The sequence below is a fragment of the Lissotriton helveticus genome, chromosome 2_1 (assembly GCF_964261635.1).
Source record: "Lissotriton helveticus chromosome 2_1, aLisHel1.1, whole genome shotgun sequence".
NCBI classification, from domain to species: domain Eukaryota; kingdom Metazoa; phylum Chordata; class Amphibia; order Caudata; family Salamandridae; genus Lissotriton; species Lissotriton helveticus.
The window spans coordinates 1,008,115,022-1,008,134,738 of record NC_136059.1 but is presented as its reverse complement, the minus strand read 5'-3'; the positions used below and the strand labels follow the sequence as shown (position 1 = coordinate 1,008,134,738).

The 19,717-nt window shown below is 42.8% G+C and overlaps 1 protein-coding gene across 1 annotated transcript in view; it reads right to left on the bottom strand.

Annotated features, from left to right (window-relative positions):
• LOC144819575 (annexin A1-like) overlaps positions 1-19,717 on the bottom strand; it is a 599,711-nt gene that overhangs the window by 397,790 nt on the left and 182,204 nt on the right. Inside the window, exon 4 of the mRNA XM_078677409.1 lies at positions 4,242-4,482. Within this exon, the coding sequence (XP_078533535.1) occupies positions 4,242-4,482 (241 nt within the window). The remainder of the gene's footprint in view (positions 1-4,241; positions 4,483-19,717) is intronic.

Below are 19,717 nucleotides of genomic sequence, written 5' to 3'. Positions count from 1 at the left end.
TACAGGAACGTTAGAGTTAGGCTCATGTTTTTATAAGCTCAAACCATAGTAATTCAACAGTTACATTTATGTGAGCAAACTATATCATATGCCCCGGCAATGCACTGGTTATGACCTCATATATTACATCACTCATGATTTGCTCAGTTACATTACTGATGACATCACTGATGATATCTCAAATGACATCACTGATTACAATCTTCCACAGAACAACTCACGCACTGATTCATACACCCACACAACCTCTCATTCATTTACTCACACACCCATACAACCACTCACACACCTACTGACTCATCCACAGAGCCACTTACAGACCCACTCACTCACACATACAGCTACTCACTTACCCATACACCTACTCACACAGCCACTCAATCACATATACAGTCACTCACACACTGACTCACTCACCAATACAGCTACTCAAATATTTAGTCACTTGCCAAAACAGCTTCTCAACTGAGCCACTCACACACCCAAACAACATCTTACATACCCATTCACACACCCATACAAGCACTCACACCTCTTCTCACTCACCCATACAGCCACTCAGCAGTCACTCGCCAATACAGCCACTCCCACATCCACTCAGCTAACCAAACACACTCAGTTGCTCACTCACCCATATAGCGACTTAGACAGCCAGTCACTCACATATAGTCACTCATACAACCAGTCACCCATGCAGCCACTCACACACCCACTCAAACAATCCTTCACATAGCCACCCACTTAATAATACAGCCACTCACACACCCACTCCCTCACTCATCAATACAGCTACTCACAGAGCACTCACTCACCCATACAGCTTCTCACACACCCCATTATGTACCCATTCACCTGCTCACACACCCATACACCTACAGTCCTTCACATAGCTACCTACTCAATCATACAGCCACTCACACACCCACTCCCTCACTCATCAATGCAGCTACTCACAGAGCACTCACACACCCATACAGCTTCTCGCACACCCCATTATTTACCCATACACCTGCTCAAACACCCATACACCTAATCAGACACCCTAATATTTACCCATACAGTTGCTCACACACCGACACACACACCCATACAGCAACTCACACACCCACTCACTCACCAATATAGCTACTCACACAGCCACTCACTCAACTAGACAGCTACTCACATACCCATACAGCAACTCACCCACTCCCTCACCAATAAAGCTACTCATGCAGCCACTCACACAGCTAGACAGCTACTCACCCACCCACTTATTCTCACATACAGCCACTCACATGCCCCTCACACACCCATAAAGCCTCTCAAACAATGACTCAACCACAGATATACACAGTTACACAGACACTCATATAAAGTATATTTGAAATAGTATCACTCATTAGCAGTACATAAGTTATACTAATGTAACTTTTGTAGTGTAGTGCCTTAGTATATATTTTAACACTCAAAAGCTTCCCATCTGGTGTCTTGTTCATGTGTGAAATGTCATGCTCTGTGATGCTGCTAGTGATCAGAAATCAAGGCTCTGTGAATGGTGATTCTCAAAACCAGAGGTATGCTGTTGCTAGTTAGACACCCCGGGTGCTGCTGAAATCTGGTAATTAAACATTCATTATATTGCCATGAAGATTAAAGTCGGGAAATCAGAGTCATTGATGTTAATTGGTGGTATTGCATGGGTCAAGCAAGTAACCGGGGCTAATTTAATTGCTAGAAATATATGACGCTCCTGTGCTGTTTATAACTAAACAGAATTAATGCTGCAGGTTGATTACAATCCTTAATGCATCATGCTGCTCTGCTCATGTCTAGGGTGTCATGGTGTCTTAGGGCCTGATTCACAAAAGTTACTTACAATTTTGAGCAAGTTTACTAATTTTCGGTATTCATCAACTCCAAGTTTAAGTTAATACTAAACAAAATATAATATGTCCAGCACTACAAATGAACAACAAATGGTACTACAACACCCACCCTGAGAAAATATTGACAGTAGGGGTTTAAATATATCCCCAATGGAAATAAAGTTCAATATAACTAAATTATTTAAAATAAGTAATTATATAAATAAGTATACATTTATGTTACAAATATATAAAAAGTGCCTACAAATTATTTAATTATAAAAGATTTTAACACATTATTATGAATTAAAAAATTATGCAATAATAAGTGTTATTAAACTATAAATTCATTTTAATTAATCAAATGCATAACTTTAAATAAGTATTACTGGACATTAAAAACATATTTATTGCTTTAGGTGTGAATTAATTTTTTTATGTAAGTTTCCGAAAAATATTTTTGATTTAATGTAATGTTTCCTTTAATTAAAGTTTTAATTAAAGATTAATGTAATAGTGTTGTAGCAATGTTTTGTTCTGTTCTACATTCAAAGTAAATATATATAATGAACAAACAATAATATATAACATAAAAATATTTTTCTGATGTATTTTTGTGTTAAATAAAATAATATATTGTTAATACGATACTTTAACATAGCAAGATTCCGCAGTCAGGGCAGAGAACTCTGCATGGCAAAGCATAGGTAAAAACTGATAGTCATGTTTTAGATGGTGAACATTTAATGTGATCTTGGATTTCAACATAAACTGATTTTCCAATGATCTTGGATAGTAGGTGAATGATGGGCCAGTAGTTTGCAGGGACATCAGGGTCTAGTGTAGCTTTTAGGAGTGAGAGAATCTGTCTTGAGAGATTCTGGGATGAAGCATTGAGTGAGGGGTCATTGTCAATGGCAACTAGGGGTGAGAGAGCTTTGATGAAATAACAGGATAAGAGATCATCTTAGTAAGAAATGGCATTGAGGGAGTGCAGTATGAAAACGAGATTTACAAGGGATAGGGTTTGAACAATGACCAGTGCAGGATTGTACCGTAAGTGGTGGGTGTAGGAGATGAAGCAGCCTCGGTGTTGACGCGCACTGTAAAAATGTATATCTGTGTTAATGCTTCTTTCAGAGTCCAGTTGTCTGGATGGAGCAGCAGGGGAGCCTCCGGGTGTTCTGATTTTCATAGGACCGCCCAGCGGGAGCAGAAAGAAATGCTAGAGGCTACTTTCTTATCTCTGCCACCAATGGACACTAATGCTATAACCAATAAATATTGTGGTGGGAACTTCACAAAATAAAAAGCTAAAATATGCTGGGCAGAGTCTTGCTTTCAGTGAAGAGGTTGGATCCAAAGCCCATCTGTGTGTATTGTTTATGGTATGAAGTATATTGATGTGGAGATATTAAATCTGTGACACAGTAAGCTGTCAAGCCACACCTGAAAAGAGTTTCCTCAAGTATGCAATAGAAGGGCAACATTCATTCAATCAGAACATAGTGACACCAAAACGCTCCTTGCCGGAACAAACACAAGAATAGAGAGGAAAGCCACTAAATCAGGAGCAGTAAAGGTAGAAAGTAAACAAAGCCATCCAACATCTCTGCGGGGCTGACCCAAATCCCACTGTAAGTATATGTTATGAAGTGGAGGCAGTAGGGCTTGCTAACAAATAGCTAAAGCTGTAGTTCAGATCTAAAAAAGGTGTCTTTGGCACATAAACTATCTAAGAAAATTGACGTATGTGTCACAGACAATTCACAGCAGTGGAACAGGTGCTCCGTGTTTATGTGCAGGTGGGTTATTGACACTTGTGAGCAGGATGAGTGCAGCCAAGCAATGTACAGCTTCTCTTAGGAACTGAGAGACCAGAATACCAGCGCGCAGGTGCTAGCACTGCATCCCCTACCTGTCCTGTCTTGAAATGGTTCACTATTTGGCAGTGCAGTCTTTTACGGATCCTGCAGATTTAATTTGCACTAGGTGGTCTTTTTTATGTCCTTGCACTTTTTATGGAAACAGGTGCACCGGCTAAGGTCCTTTCACAACACGTTACCCCATACAAATGAGGGAATACTACGGTACATGACACGTGCTAACTTTTCATACATATGTAGAGCAATAATGAAGAGGCTGAAAAAATCGTTGAGGTCCTTTTCGTAATACCAAAGTGCCCCACTCTGTACAAAACAGGTACAGATGCTTGTAGCCTTTCCGGAGATGTTTTTTTTTTTTAAATCGGCCTCAGAATTAGACCACGGGTTCGGAAACAGAAGTAAGTGTATTATCAGTCTCATATTGAGTTTCAGCTAAGAGGCACAACATGAACAGGACACGTAAGTATTAAATACGATTTACTATTCGTTAACTTTATTTCAAGCATACCTTTAGCTTTCATGTATCTTTCCAGATTTGCAGCATGATGAGCAGCATAAAAATCTGGGTCTTCTAGAACTGGTCCAGCAGTAGCATTCAAAACTGGGGCTTTTTGAACTGGTCCAGCAGTAGCATTGAAAACTGGGGCTTTTTGAACTGGTCCAGCAGCAGCATTCACAACTGGGGCTTTTTGAACTGGTCCAGCAGTAGCATTCAAAACTGGGGCTTTTTGAACTGGTCCAGAAGCTGCCTATAAACAATACAATTTCAAGGTATAAATTGTTTCCTTAAAATCCTGAGATTGAAGTTGAAACAGTATTCTTTAAATGATACAGTCTAACGGTGTGACACTGAAATAAATAACATGTCATTATTCAGCACATTACTAGCAGTGGAATATCCCATATATCAAACTAGAACTAAGTATACAAATGATTTTATACTCACATACTAAAAGTCACCATAAGGCTGATGTTTTTTATATTCGTCTGTTTCTTACTAATCTGTCTGCTGCTTTGCAGTCTATTCCTTTCTGATCCTTTCATGAGCTTAATTGCCTGAGAATGATGTCCTGTGGCATGTTTCCATAGGATTTATTCTACTTTTCTCTCGGCTATCCTGATTTCACCAAGGTTATAACATGCTTACCACAACAAGTCTTCCTCTTCACAACTTGATGAGTGAAAGGACAAATGTTTCCTTCTTGTGAGGGCTGTGTTGCACCCTTCTCTGGACCACTGCATCAGCCTGTTATTTGTTGCTTCTGTCTTCATTGCCTCAGTTAGAGGAGGAGCAGCGTATGAAAAAGATGCACATCCCATCTGCCCTTCATTGGGATTCCCCTCCACATTTAGGGTGTATGGGAATGGCGGAGCTTCACTGCTGGTTACACATTGGAAATACCTTTCCGGTGGAGCTGATGCCCGTGTTTACATGTCAACTAACTTAGAGAGACACTACCACTGGCATTTCGACCCTTTCGATCCAGGACACAATCATGGTGGGCTAACCCAGAAAAGTATTTACATCTTCCATCTTATAATATCCCGGGATATGTAAAGCGTGAACTAATCACCACTAAGGGTCACAAGGCGTAGGGGGCCATCAGGAGGATTAAGCGAGCTACTGCCCAGAGTCACATGGTGCTAAGTTGAGCTGCCGTCGGCGATCAAACCGTGAGCCCCATGCTCCAGAGTCCGCCGCCCTGGCCGCTGTGCTACACCTCTCCCTTCTTTCTGAAAGTGGACCCCCTGTTTGAAAGTCCCTTTTTCCAAGAATCTGCCACAAGTGCAGCTGAATGTCAAAGCTGCTAAATACCAGAACTAGTGGGACTAGTTCGTCCCTTCCCCCTTGGGGCCAAGTGAACGAGAACTTGATGAGGGCTCTGAAGAAAGGGTCCTTTTAGATTTCTGTGGATTGGTCCTGGCTGTGGTTCCCTCAGGAGGAGTACTCGAAGATCCTGCTGCACACACAGGCAACATCGAAGTGGAAGAATGACTTGGGAGATTAGGGAGTGCAGACAGAGAGAGTGGTCTATCTTGAGGACTCTAGGCTGCTCCTGACTGAAGACCTCAGACCATGAGACTACCAAGGGGTTGTCATGAGGGCAGGTACAGATACTAGATCCTAGCTGGTTCTGAAAACAGAGAAGTGCCAGTGCCATAGGGTTGAAAAAGAAAAACAAAACCCATTCAGAAAACACCACTAAACATTTTGAGAGAAGGAGGCCACAGCCCAGCATTCCTGGTGGCATATGCACACCACTAGGAGTAAAGCATACTGTAACAACTGTGCCCGGGGCACACAGCAGGCCAACTGTGGCCTAAGGAAAACAATGTGCACATTGAGTACTCATATGTCGTGTTGCTGGACACTGCTCCGCATGTAGCCAGCTTTACAGTGCAGTTGGTCCTGTTATTGCTGACAACTAGAAGGGTGGTCTGTGATCAGGTGGAAGCATTAGCCGATTTGGTTAGTACCTGCATGGGTCGCGCCTGGACCTGACATCCTTGACATGACATTCCCCAAACTTTCACCCCCATAGTTTGATGAACCATTTTTTAGGGCATCAGGATTTTACCCCTGCTAGCCAGTGCTAAAATATGTATGTCCTCCCCTTAAAACTTGATGAAATTTGCCTGCACCTAATTGGCACACTTAATTTACTTATAAGTCGCTAGTAAATTGAACTGCATGTACCCAGGGCCTAAAAATTAAATGCTACTAGTCGCCAGCAGCACTCATTGTGTCACCTACCAAAGTAGCTTTGCAAAACATGTCTCAGGCCCAGCACTGCAGACTGTTCTTCAGTTTCAAACGGCCATTTTCACTGTGCAAAATAAAGCCTTTCCAGGCCTTAACCTTTCTTTTTACTCCATGTTAGTCACTCCTAGGGCAGGCCCTAACCCCTCTCCAGGCAGAGTGCATGGTATTTAAAAACTTGGACATAGGCATTTAATTGTTTACATGTCCTGACTGTGAAAAACTCCTCAACGTGATGTTGACTGTTGCAAGGTCAGTCTCTACCATAGACTAACACTAGGATACCTTATTTCAATTATGTTATTTGCAAATACTTTATTTGGTGCTATGACCATAAAAGTGTGACAGACAGCATAAAAATACAAATAACAAAAATAAGCAGGTAAATAAAAACATGATCATGTCAATAATTGCAGTGTGTTACATGATATGAAATATAAAACCTGGCAAGTACCTAAAACATAAAGAAATAAAATTAGACATGAATAAAACAAAGCAGAATATGGGAACTTGTAAAGACCAGCATGCCAGCTACGAGGTTGGGCCCTCAAAGGCAACACAAGCCCTCTAGATGGACATTCCTCCCTATACACAACACAATCACATTTAGGAGAGCGACGGCCCTAACTTCAAAACATTAGGGACATTAACTCATGTCGTAGCTTTAAGCAGGAATAATGATTCAGGAGTGTTGAGATCGATAACCAGTAGAAAGTTTTCCTGAGTTACCTCATCGCATTGGCTCTGATTCTCTAGCTTCAATGAAAATATCTGGCAATGGCACAAACAATAGGTTCTTTGATCTCTGCATGCATAATCCTAAGGGCCACCAAACACTGTCTGACACCCAGCTGTCTAAAAATTGGAAGAATTCTTCCCAACCTTGGCCGTACATAACCAGGGCAGAAGAAGAAAAAGTATTGTATGTTCTCTTCAGATTGTAGGAATACAGGGCAATTAATACATCCTAACGTCTGATTAGGAGCAGATACTCAAATACATTTTACACTCAAATTAATTGTAAGTTAACATTCTCTTTAATGGTAACATAGGATTTTAAGTTACTACTTTTAGAAAGTTGGCATCCCCCCCCCCGCCCCCCCATCCACTGTGCTTTGCTGCCAGTGTCCTGACTCATATGACTGCAAATGGCTCTGTTGTTGTGGGTTGTATATTGCCTCCAGACAGTAAGACAAAAGAAGCCTAGGTGTGAGGGAAGAGGATCTTCCTGACAGGATGGTTGAGGAAGAGCTGTCCAATACTCTGATTACACTTCGAAGGGCCCTGCCCACTGCACACACTAAGGAACCTGGCACCAGGCCTGCCCTTGTCTTTGTCATCCTAGATAGTTTAAAGCCAGGACCAGTGGACCGGGAAAACCAGAACCAGTTCTGGGGGTAGGTCAGGGATTTCCCCCACCACAGGCTGGTATCACAAATATAAATGGGACCCTCAGAACCTCTCCCCCGAACACTCCTGGACCTCTGGAAGATTCAAAAGAAGGACTGCCTTGCTGCTGGAAGGACTGCCTTGCTATCTGGAAGAAGGAAGGTTGGACCTGCATGTTTGGAACCCAGTCTACCCAGAGTGACTCCAAGGGTCAGCTAACTGACCTTCTATGTGGGCTACAGAAACACAACAAGTTTCCATGGGCCCCCTCCACCTGCCCTGCTGACCAGCACCAACTGAACCTGCCAGGACGTGCCACAATCTTGCGGTTGGGCTTTACTGGAGTGAAGCCTGAACCCTTAGCTGGCATCAGTGATCATTATTTTTAAAACATTTGATGGCAATCCAGAGGTTTGGTTTCCTTTCTTCGAAAAGTGACCTCTTCATGCCGGTGACCATCCAGAAAAATGACTAATGGGAACAGCTGAACCATACTCTGATTACACTTCAAAGGGCCCTGCCCACAGCACACACTAAGGAACCTGGCACCAGGCCTGCCCTTGTCTTTGTCATCCTAGATAGTTTAAAGCCAGGACCAGTGGACCGGGAAAACCAGAACCAGTTCTGGGGGTAGGTCAGAGATTTCCCCCACACACATGCTGGTACCAGGTATAAAAATGGGACCTTCAGAACCTCTCCCCCGAACACTCCTGGACCGCTGGAAGATTCAAAAGAAGGACTGCCTTGCTGCTGGAAGGACTGCCTTGCTATCTCGATGAACTGCCTTGCTATCTGGAAGAAGGAAGGTTGGACCTACATGTTGAGAACCCAGTCTACCCAGAGGGATTTCAAGGGTCAGTTAACTGACCTTCTATGTGGGCTACAGAGACACAACAAGTTTCCATGGGCCTCCCTGCTGACCAGCACCAACTGAACCTGCCAGGACTTGCCAGAATCCTGTGGTTGTGCATTAGTGGAGTGAAGCCTGAACCCTTAGCTGACATCAGTGATAATTATTTTTAAAACATTTGATGGCAATCCAGAGGTTTGGTTTCCTTTCTTCGAAGAGTGACCTCTTCGTGTCGATGACCATCCAGAAAAATGACTAATGGGAACAGCTGTTCACTACGAGAGTGACCATCCGCAGCAACTGGCAACTTGAAACCTGCAATTCCCACTGGCATTGATGGCCTTTGACGATCAACCAATGCGAAGCTCCCCCAATGACTGGTTCTTCTCATTAAAGCAACTACCGTCCGAGATACTTACCCTGCTCTTCAACCTGAAAGCCTCCTCCTAGAGACCTCTGCCAAAGCGAATAGCCCCCTTCTCACCCGAAGTGAGAATGTAACTTTTCAACAGGACTAACCTGGTCACTATAATTTGACCCATGCTCCATTGGAAGAATTCCCGAATTTGTAAATTTCCCCCAGTCCAGCATGACCAGATAATTGCATTCAGCACGTTGTGCTTCTTTTTGGTTCTACTGATTGGATTTCTGCTGTTTTGATGTCATTTTATTTAATAAAATGTACTCTATTTTTCTAAAGTGGTTTGGGATTTAATTGGTGTTGTGTTCTCACTTTATTACAGCCTGTGAACTGCATAAATATGTTACTCATTGCCTCTAAGTTAAGCCTGCTTTTTTGTACCAAGCTATCAGAGGGTTACACAGAAGTTAATTATGTGAATTTTGTGGTTCACCTTGACAAAGAGTGTGTTTAATATAAGAGTGGGTTTACACCCTTCTGCACTAATAACATTTCTTACATTTCTATGTTTTTGTACTCAAGAAAGATCAGGATCTTCATCCTTGTACTGATTTAAGAGCTTCAAATAAGATAACAAGTAAGGATACATTTCCCTTGTCTCTTATAATGGATATAATGGAGCTCATTCAAAGTGCTCACCTCTCAAATCGGCTCAATTTGAAAAGCCATTACAATATACTGGTTATAAAGTAGAGCAAAAATCAGATGATGGCTTATTGCACCCCACTCAGACATTTTGAATAACATTTTGGTTGTGTAATATTGCAGATATGTTTTAGTACTTCATAGATTATATAGTCTCTGATGCTTTAAATCAGTTTGTGCTGTTCCACTTGGATGGTATTGTGGTATTATCTTAATTCTGGTTGGAAGAAAATGTGAGTCTCCTGCTACCATGATTTTAGCAACTTCATTTATTCCAAAAAAACATAGAAGGGTGAATTTGAGAAGGTAAGATGGAATACCATTGAATTGAATGTCTCTGGTCTGCCTATTGATCCACAGAAGTTTTTGACATTCACCTTCTAATGTCATAGAGACTGAAACCTTTTTTGGTTTTGCAAACTTTTCTCACCAGTTTATTTCAAATGTTCCCAACATAACTGCTGACATCGCCCACCTTTTGAAAAAGGAAGAAATAAGAAAGGTTTTATTAATGAGATGAAAAGGCTGAGGAGCCAAGACACTTGAATGTATGTTTGCTCAAACACCTATGACATATCACCCAGACACTTTAAAAAAGTTTAATGGGGATGCAGATTTCTCTGAATGAGTTCTTAGGGCAGGTTTGCTAGAAAGGCAAGACAAATATTGGTTTGAACATGCTGTTTGTTACTTAACCAATGCGTTGTCACATTCTGAATGAAACTATACAGTTCTGTAAAGAGAGCTTCTTTTAGCAATGGACATGGCCTACACCGAAAGGAGACCCCCTTTGATGGGTACTAGAGACCCATTTGAAATTTGAACAGGTTATTGGATTTATACAGTATGTTTAGTCTTAAATGCAAGAACCGTTGTCAAGCTAGATGGCCATTTTCTTTGCTCAGTGTGGTTTAACAACAAAGTATATTCTTGTGGTTTTTGTTTTGTTCTGTTGCTATCCTGATACACCTTTTACGTATGATCAGCCTCTAGTTCCTTTTTATTTAGTGGCTGCTACTGTCCAGTTCTTTTCAATCAAGACGAAAATGGTGCACAAACGGAAGGATCCAAAATAATTTGATCTCAATCTTAAGACTCTTTTAGTTCAATGCATTAAATTTTATTTCTTTCAACAGGCCGGGTTCCAACTAAATAACTACAACTGTATACAAGGATGATGTCTAATACTTCTTCATTTTTTGGTTATAAAGGCATTATTTTTACCTTGGGGTGAGCATTATGATCTTGTCATATAGATATGCTTTGCCTTCACACACAATCTTTTTGGAGGTCAGTTATTTAATCAGACATTCAGTATGATCTCTTGGTTATCCCACTGAGCTCCTGAACCTTGGCATGCACACTTTATAACGGATCTCCCACCAATGGTTACTGTAGCTATCTTTTCTAAGATGGCTCATATTTCACCATCAGTCAATATATCTAGAGCAGAGATAATGGCTCAATATTTCTTGGCAGATATTTTTCATCTTCCTGAGCTACCTCACTCCATTAATTCTGACAGAAGAACTATGGGCTGGATTGATATATTGGTGGATGGTTTACTCCATCACAAGGGTGACTGATATGCCATCCTGATGAAATATCAATCCCATTATATCCTAAAGGATTTATATTTCGGCGGATTCGATATCCGTCACCGTTGTGACCGGGTAACCCATCTGCTAAGATCTAAATCAGGACCTACGTTTTTGGGGGATTTTCGGTGGCTGTGTGTAAGACCTTAAAGGAATTAAAAAAGTAGTTTTCTATGGTTACCAACCTCAGTAAAATGGTCTAAGAGAGAACACACATTAATATATTCAATGATACTATAATGAATACAAAGATAATTGGTTCTCTATGTGCCCACGGCTGACTTTTCCAATGATAATGTAACCCATAGTGCTGCTGGGAATTCACCTTTCTATTGCTTGCAATGTTTTACTTCCAGATGGTTTACCTCTTCGTAGGCGTGGCCAAGATGGCAAATGGGGCAGACAAGGTATGAAGACCTCTGTTCCATCCACCTTTCTGACTCCATCCTCTTGCATAGTAGCCCACTAACCAACCTCAACATTTAATAATAATCAACACTTACATCCACCCCAAACAGAAACAACCTGGCAACGAATTGATAAAAGCCTTGGAAAAAATAATGGTCAAAGAGGACTCCAATTTATTCATCCTGGCAGGGGACTTTAACATGTTACTCATTAGCTGGGATTCAGAGGACGACCTTAACCAAGAACTCAGTGCTGCATGGTGAGTCCCAAGACAGGGCTCCACAAAAATCAATTAATTGCTCCAAAAATCTACTTCGTCAATTAGAACATCTTAACTTAAGAGCCTTGAAGAGGCGCTATGCTGAAGACGATCCACTGGTGGCAACCTTTCATTCCGATAAGCAATCCCCATCTGGACTACACATTCACATCTCTAAATATGCTTGGCAGGGTAAAGGCGTAAAAAATAGGGACAAACGACCTTAGTGACCACCTGCACCAAGAACCCACAATAAAAGTCAATTCATTTCTGGAGACTGAACCACACAGGCATTGATGTTGAAGGGACTTCAAATTTAAGGCGGCTTTGGTGCATTTCCTCTAACATCGACTCCATAAGCCTCGCAGCGAAAACTCTTTTTACTCAGACGGCATGTTCCACAAAGTTGACAGAAGTATGGCAAAACTTTATTCTAGACGTCAGTGTGAAATTGCTAAAAGGCCCGCCAAACAGGTCACGCCAAGGACAGGAAACATCAACCAAATTACAATTAACCCCAGAAATTAAAATTCAAAAACGGTTAATAAACTAAACACTGAGACAGATACGAAAGGATACAGCGAACCACGACTTGCAAACAATCCTACGGAGAGCGAAAAAACTGTTAAAATGGATGAAGTGGGAAAACCAAAAATAAAAAAATAACAAGCTATGGGCAAAACTTCTTTATGAAGTAAAATGGAAACACAGCTCAAGGTTCTGGCAAATGATTAAAACAATAAAGAATCCAGGCCAACTCAGCCTAAACTCAAACATAACGGAGGAAGTATGGACAAAATACCTACTCAAGCACTTCAACATTGAGGACAGCTGTGAAGAAGCGATGACAATAAAGTTCTGCAAAGAAGCTCAGAGGGAAATAACAGACAATCAATGCATAACAGTCACGACCCAAGAAATCCACATGAATGGAGTCATGCTACTGCCTCGAACAGAAAAACCAATGCCCGACCCTAGTTATTCTTGCCAAATCAGGTCTGGACATTTCGCCACCACGCCAGTTGACGTCAAAAGGCAAATAGCCAGGGGAAGACCGACAGGAGCCCCCGGGCCAAACGGCATTCCACCACTGCTGCACAAATCGGACGCGGAATTCTGGAGCATAGCGCTAACACCGACATTCAACAACGTAAAGGACACTCAGACTCTACCTGAATCATGGCGCTGGTCAATAATCAGTCCAATGTTCAAACATGGCAACAAGAAACATTCAAATAATTATCGGCTTATTTCCCTTATAGACGTGGAGGCTAAGTATTTTGCAGGAACCATACTGGAGAACCTGACGCTATGGGCATCTGAAAACTCAATAATTCCGGTCAATCAAACAGGGTTCTGCAGGTGTCAAGGGGCCACAACCAAAATCATGGTACTGACCCTGCTGATGGAAGCATCAAAAGAGATTAAAAATCCCCTTTTTCTCTCCTTTATTGATTACACTGCTGCATTTGACCACGTGGATCGCAACAAACTCTGGCAGAAATTGGACAACTGGGGAATACCCTAACATCTCCTAGACGTGCTGATCTTACTCCACTCAAACACCTGGATTAAAGTTAAACTAGGTGAGGGCACACACCTCTCTAAACCCATTCCAACAACAAAAGGGTTAAAACAGGGTTGCGTGCCAGTACCGATTTTATTCAACCTCTTTCTTGCCGTCTTGCCTGGGGAACTTGATAAATGCCTCTGTCACGCTCCGAAACTAGGGAAAATCCCACTGTCAAATCTGCTGTATGCAGATGACCTGGTGCTGATAAGCCGGACACTAACAGGCCTCCAGCACCTTCTAAATGTAGCCTACTCCTTTTCAGGAAGGAATGCCCTGCAAATAAATTTCAACAAATCCAAGGTCATGGCAGTGGACTACAAAAAAAAGAAAAATTAAGTGGCACATAAACGGAAAAGGGTTGAACCTATTGACCACCTACATATATTTGGGAGTAATTCTGGACTCCAAGAACTCGTTTAAACCTCAATTGGACTCTTTACGAGGAAAGGGAACCATGCCAAAGTCCCCGACCTAACGCTCAACCTTCTTCTCCAGGTGTTGCGCGCAAAGCTACAGCCAACTCTCACATATGGGAGTGAATTCCTCCAAGGGAAGGACGCCGCAGTATTGGACACAGTAATAGCTAATTCATACAGGGCTATCTTCAACCTGCCAAGATACGCCTCGCCTGCACGAATTCGGTTAGAATTTGGGATTCTGAAACAAACACTGGGAAGGCGGAGTGCATATGTTATCAGCTGGCACAAGATTCGCAGCGCTGAGACTGGTTCTCTAAACTCCAATGTATGGGAAGAGCTGCTCCGACATTGCAAACCCTCAGACAGAGATTACCTACTTGACTCACTTCAAGTCCTGAGTCTCGCCGACCTTTGGGACACTCCAACAGACCTCTTGTCTTTTAAAAAAGTTGCGAAAAAATCTGCACGCATCATCTCCTCCATTGAGGATAAGGACTCATTGGCAAAAAGAGGGCATGGTTGGATCACGCTCGGTGACTATCGAAGAATGCAACCGCAAGCATATTTTAACATTGGAATGAATTTAAAAACTAAAGAAAGTTTTTTAAATTACGCCTTTGCACAATTCCGGTTATCCCACATTTGCCACCGTGGGTAAGACAAACCTTCTCGCAGCAGTGCGGTCTGTGTAAAGCTGACAAGGAAAACATTGTCCATGTGATATGTATTTGTCCTAAATTAAAAGACTTGAGGCAGAACTTATGACGACCCTCCTTCAAATCACATGGCGTCCGGTCATGCTGGCAGGCTGTCAAATTGTGTTTGAACCCCGCTAATACAAAATAAAATTTTCGGGTCGTAAAGTTTTTTGAATTAGTTGAAAAAAGACACAGGAGCACTTGAAGGCTGTTAAACATTTTATGGACAACTAAGACACTGATATTAATCAAATTTGTAATACTGAGGAACTGCCCACAATGAACTTTTAACCATTTTTAGCTATGCTTTTATTGTTTTGTAAAGATTTTAATTAATCATGTACAAATACAAATTACTTACTTACTCACTCTCCGACCAAGTGGGGGCCCTCCAGATGACAGCAGGAGCTGGTTGGGCTGAGAAAGGGGCTGAGGGCTGTGGAGCTATGACGGTGGATTGAGGGGACGGCTCTAATGCCTAAGGCAAGCTGCCGCTCTACCTCATGTGACTACCCCTTCCCAACAGCACTGCAGGGCCAGAGGTGAGAGACCGCAGAGCTGCCATGGTGCACCAGAGGAACGCATGGCGGGACTGCAGCCTAGGGTGAACCATGGTTGTGGGACCCCATGATCTCCCTTGAAACACACTCTGATTGGACGGGTCCTATGGTGCCACATCTGGGATAGCTTCCTTCTCTGCCTTAACACGAACAACTGAGGTGGGACAGCAGCAGTGGTGAAGGATATTTACCACTGGGGTATAGGATTACAGCCTACTGAGCCGCTGTGGGAAGTTTCAGCCCCCCACAGTGCTGAGGTTTGCCTTTTTACTGCCTGTCCCCGCAACTATGAGACAGTTCCTACCCACAGTAAGGTATGTGTACACTTCTGGGGCAATACTACATTGCCAAAGATTCAATGAACTCTTACAGGCCATCGAAAATGTGAAGACTGCATTGGAATCCCCATTGGACAACCTGATGATCAAAATTGGCCTGTTCAGAGCTGACTGAGGGACAGAGTGGAATCTAATGGATCACGCAGCCATCAATTGTAGATATGCAGTTGCAACTAAAGGCCCTTTAAGCTGAAGTGACTTTGATACGCACCAGACAAGACGATGTAAAAGGTCAATAACTTTGCAACAACATTTGTGTGGTGGGTCTCCTGAAGAGAGAGGAGGGCCCTAATATGGACTTGTTTCTTGAAGATTGGTTGTTCAACACTGTGCAGGTAAGAAATAGATAAACCTTCTTCTCAGTTGAATGGGCCAATAGAGTCCACAGCAGGGCTGCCACTCAGGGACTTTGCCTAGGCAAGTGGTGGTACATCTCTTTAAATATCAAGATTGCAATCATATTTTACAAATTGACTGCATGAAAGGCCCCTGGCAAGTTAATAACAGTCCAGTGAACACCTGCCCAGACTACACAGCAAATTTGCAAAGCCAGCAGGGCTTGTTCATAGCGTTTAAATGAAAACTTTGCCAACTAGGTCTACAATATTGACTCCATGATCCTAGCCAAATCAACCATCATAGACTCTGAACACACGCATTTCTGGAAGTGGCTGGTATTGAAGGGGGTCACTGCATCAATGCATAATTCGCTATTGCTTAATGATCGGCAACACCAGAGGCCCAGACAGTTACATCATTGAAATACAATGGCAGGCATACAGAAGAAGAAGAGGTGAAGGAGAATGCACAGGTGCTAGCTGAACTGGAGTTTGGACATTGTCAGCCCAGGGGTTCACTTGACCATGCAATGGTTTCCCTAGAGAGGGTGTTGCCTTTTCTCCGGAAGATATGTCACCTCAACCTAGGTCAAGCCATGCTCTTACTCACATGACAGCGGACCAAGTGATGTGAACTGAGGTACTATATCCTTTTTCCAATCTGTATACCAGGGCTATGTTTTTGTATAGGAGAGGCATTCAATTGCAGTTGTATTATGGGTGTTGATGGTCAAATATCCTTACCACACATGGATATTCAAATCCACTGAGTCTGAAGGACATTTTTACTCTTCTTACATTGTAAAGTTTATATTTAGTCTAGAGCTTGTTGCTGTCTTGACTTGGGGATGGGATTTGAGATTTATGTTATTGCCTTATTTTTTGTGTGACCAGACTGCAATACAGTATCCATCAAAAGTAGGTCAGGGACACCCTGTGAAATTGGGGTCCTCGCTGATTGGAAAGGTGTGGGGAAGACAACATGCCAATCACAATAAAGTCAGAACATTTGACAGATCCCCATCCTACATATGACATAATGACCTGGAATGTAGGGCATATGACCACACCTAGATGCCGCCACAAAGTGTACTCTTATCTGCAATGCACATAGATCCACTTAGGATACTTACAAAAACCCCACATGACGGCCATGGAACTCCTCAAGCTCTATCGCTGTTGGAGAGGCCAGATTGTTCACACCTCCTATTTGGCATATGCAATGGGGGTGCTTCTGTGGGTGATACCAGCAATGCCTTTGGTAAAGGCAGGGAAAATGGCAGAATCCATAGAGTGCTATATGTAGGCTGAGGGGAGGCTTAATGGTGCATCAAACACAATAATGGTGCTGTGTGCCCTCAACGTTGGTCAAACACAATAAATAGACATGGTAGCCCCCGTGATGCTACATGTTCTAAAAGCTCCGTCTATATGTTGCATGTACTTTAACTATGTGAACTACACTAGTTTGGAGAGATCTATATCTCTGCTACATGGCATTCATCTTCATAGATTATCTAGGACACAACTGCCAGAAGTACATGTATCGCTCCATGCATCACCTCATGAGAGAATACTCATTCTTCCGCAATTTGCACACCAGAATTAACCTTCTTCTTTGCAACCCTGACATGTTTGGGGCAGACCCCAAAGACCCATACCTACTTAGCGGTTACACATATGGGCCCTATATGATGACGCATTCCATAGGACTGTAGACACATACGTAACCCAATTATTTTAGGAAAATGATGTGGGATGCCGTTAAGGTGGTCATGCAGGGATAATGCATAAAGACTGAGTATGCGTGAAGCTCACACTGCAATGCAAACTTGTTGTAAAAGAGTATGCTATACACGAGGCAGAGGTGAGTGACAGAGAAAGTATAGTGCATGTGATCTAGCTCCCTGCTCTTAGATCTGATCATAAGTCTTTAGTGGATAGGCTAAAATAACTGGATTATAAAGAATACATAACAAAACAAGTTAAAGAGAGAGAGAGAGCATGACACATATGGCTTGGCTGCTGCTCTTGTACACCAAGACCAAAATGATTTAATCCCAGGGAGGAACACATTTCTCAACCTGAGGCGTCCCTTTTATTTCACTGAGGATTATCCCCAACTTTGCCTCTGCCTGTAGCACTTTGCTTAGACTTACACAAAGCCTTTTATATTCTGGGTTGACCCTATCTATATGGAGTGCTACTTACACAATGGGCCTGGGACCTCTTATATGCTAATATAGTTGCCTGGGTATGCACAGGTAGGGAAACCTTCTCGACCATTTGGGTAGGCAGGGGCACCAGGCACGGATGTCCACCGTCATTTAATATGATTATGAGGTGCAAGAACCCCTGGCAGGCTTGTTTCTGCTGCAGGGTTCACAGTGGGGATCCTGAGTGGAGACCCATGAGAAGCAATATTGTTATACGCAGTTCACACCCCAGTGTATCTTGGAGATGTACGGTGAGACCTACTTGAGTGATGGAAGCAATAAACAAGTTCAAAACTGCCTTTGGCTTGAAATTGAACTGGGCCAAATCCTGTCTCTTACCTCTCCAACGAATTATAGAGTGCGAAGTGTTCTACCACATGGGCTTAACGTGTCAGTACGACACATTCAGAGTCACTTGGAGTCAATGTCTGTCACTCAGATGACAACTTAGTATAGGGCAACTTGGGGGTGGTGATGGCCAGCATGTATCTGTATCAGTCAGTGACATTCTGAAAGTCACTACCACTCTGGGAGTTAGAGTTGCAATAGCAAAAATGTTGCTCCTACCTAGGTTACTCTACCATTTCTCAGTGCTTCAACTCCCCCTTCCCCGGCGATTTCTTCAAGACTTAAATACTGTTCTTTCTGACTTGATATGGGCCACAGGGAAGAAGAGAGTGACTCTCCATAAACTGCATTGCACCAATAGAGGGGGGGGGGATGGGGACCCCTAACTATGACCTGTACTATTCAGTGGCACAGCTACAGTAGACCATGCAATGGATATCAGGCACACTTAATCCAGAACAGTTGTCTCTTTTACAAGTTATGTAAAGGCGGGGGATATTGGAATGACTTTTGGACTCCCACAGAGACACCCCACACATTGGACAACTTGCCAAGGTGGCCAAATACTGTTGTCACATGTATGTACAGCCCAGGAGCAGCCCATTGGAGTACGCACCCAGCCTGCCACTATGAGTATTCCCAGCATTTGCAAGGTGGCTGACTGACACAATATAAGGCAGTGAATGGAGGCAAGCATCCTCAGGATAAGTAACCTGTACAAGCATAAAACCTTGATGGCCTTCTATGTCCTCAGAGAGTGTTACAACATTGAGGAGAGCTAGTGTTTAGCACACAATGCCCTGACAGCCATGGCAGGTACCCCGTGGAGCCCTAATTTTATATCCCAAACATTGCAATTGTTACTGGAGCATGGCGTAGGGAGATGAGCAATCAAATTAATTTAGAGTGTGCTGCTGGAATCCCATGGCTTAAGTCTATATGCCCTGAGGGATTAATGGGCCCTCTTGCTTCAGCGAGAGCTCACAGGCAGGCAGTGGTCTCTTGCACTGGAGCAGGTCCGGCGAGTCTCCAGGAACCTGTGTTTATAATTCACACAGTGCAACTACCTACATTAGACATATCCTACTCCCACGCTTCTGCATCACATCTTCCCAGGTGTGGAACCGAAATGCCAATTGTGACTATGTCTGGAGACAGACTTT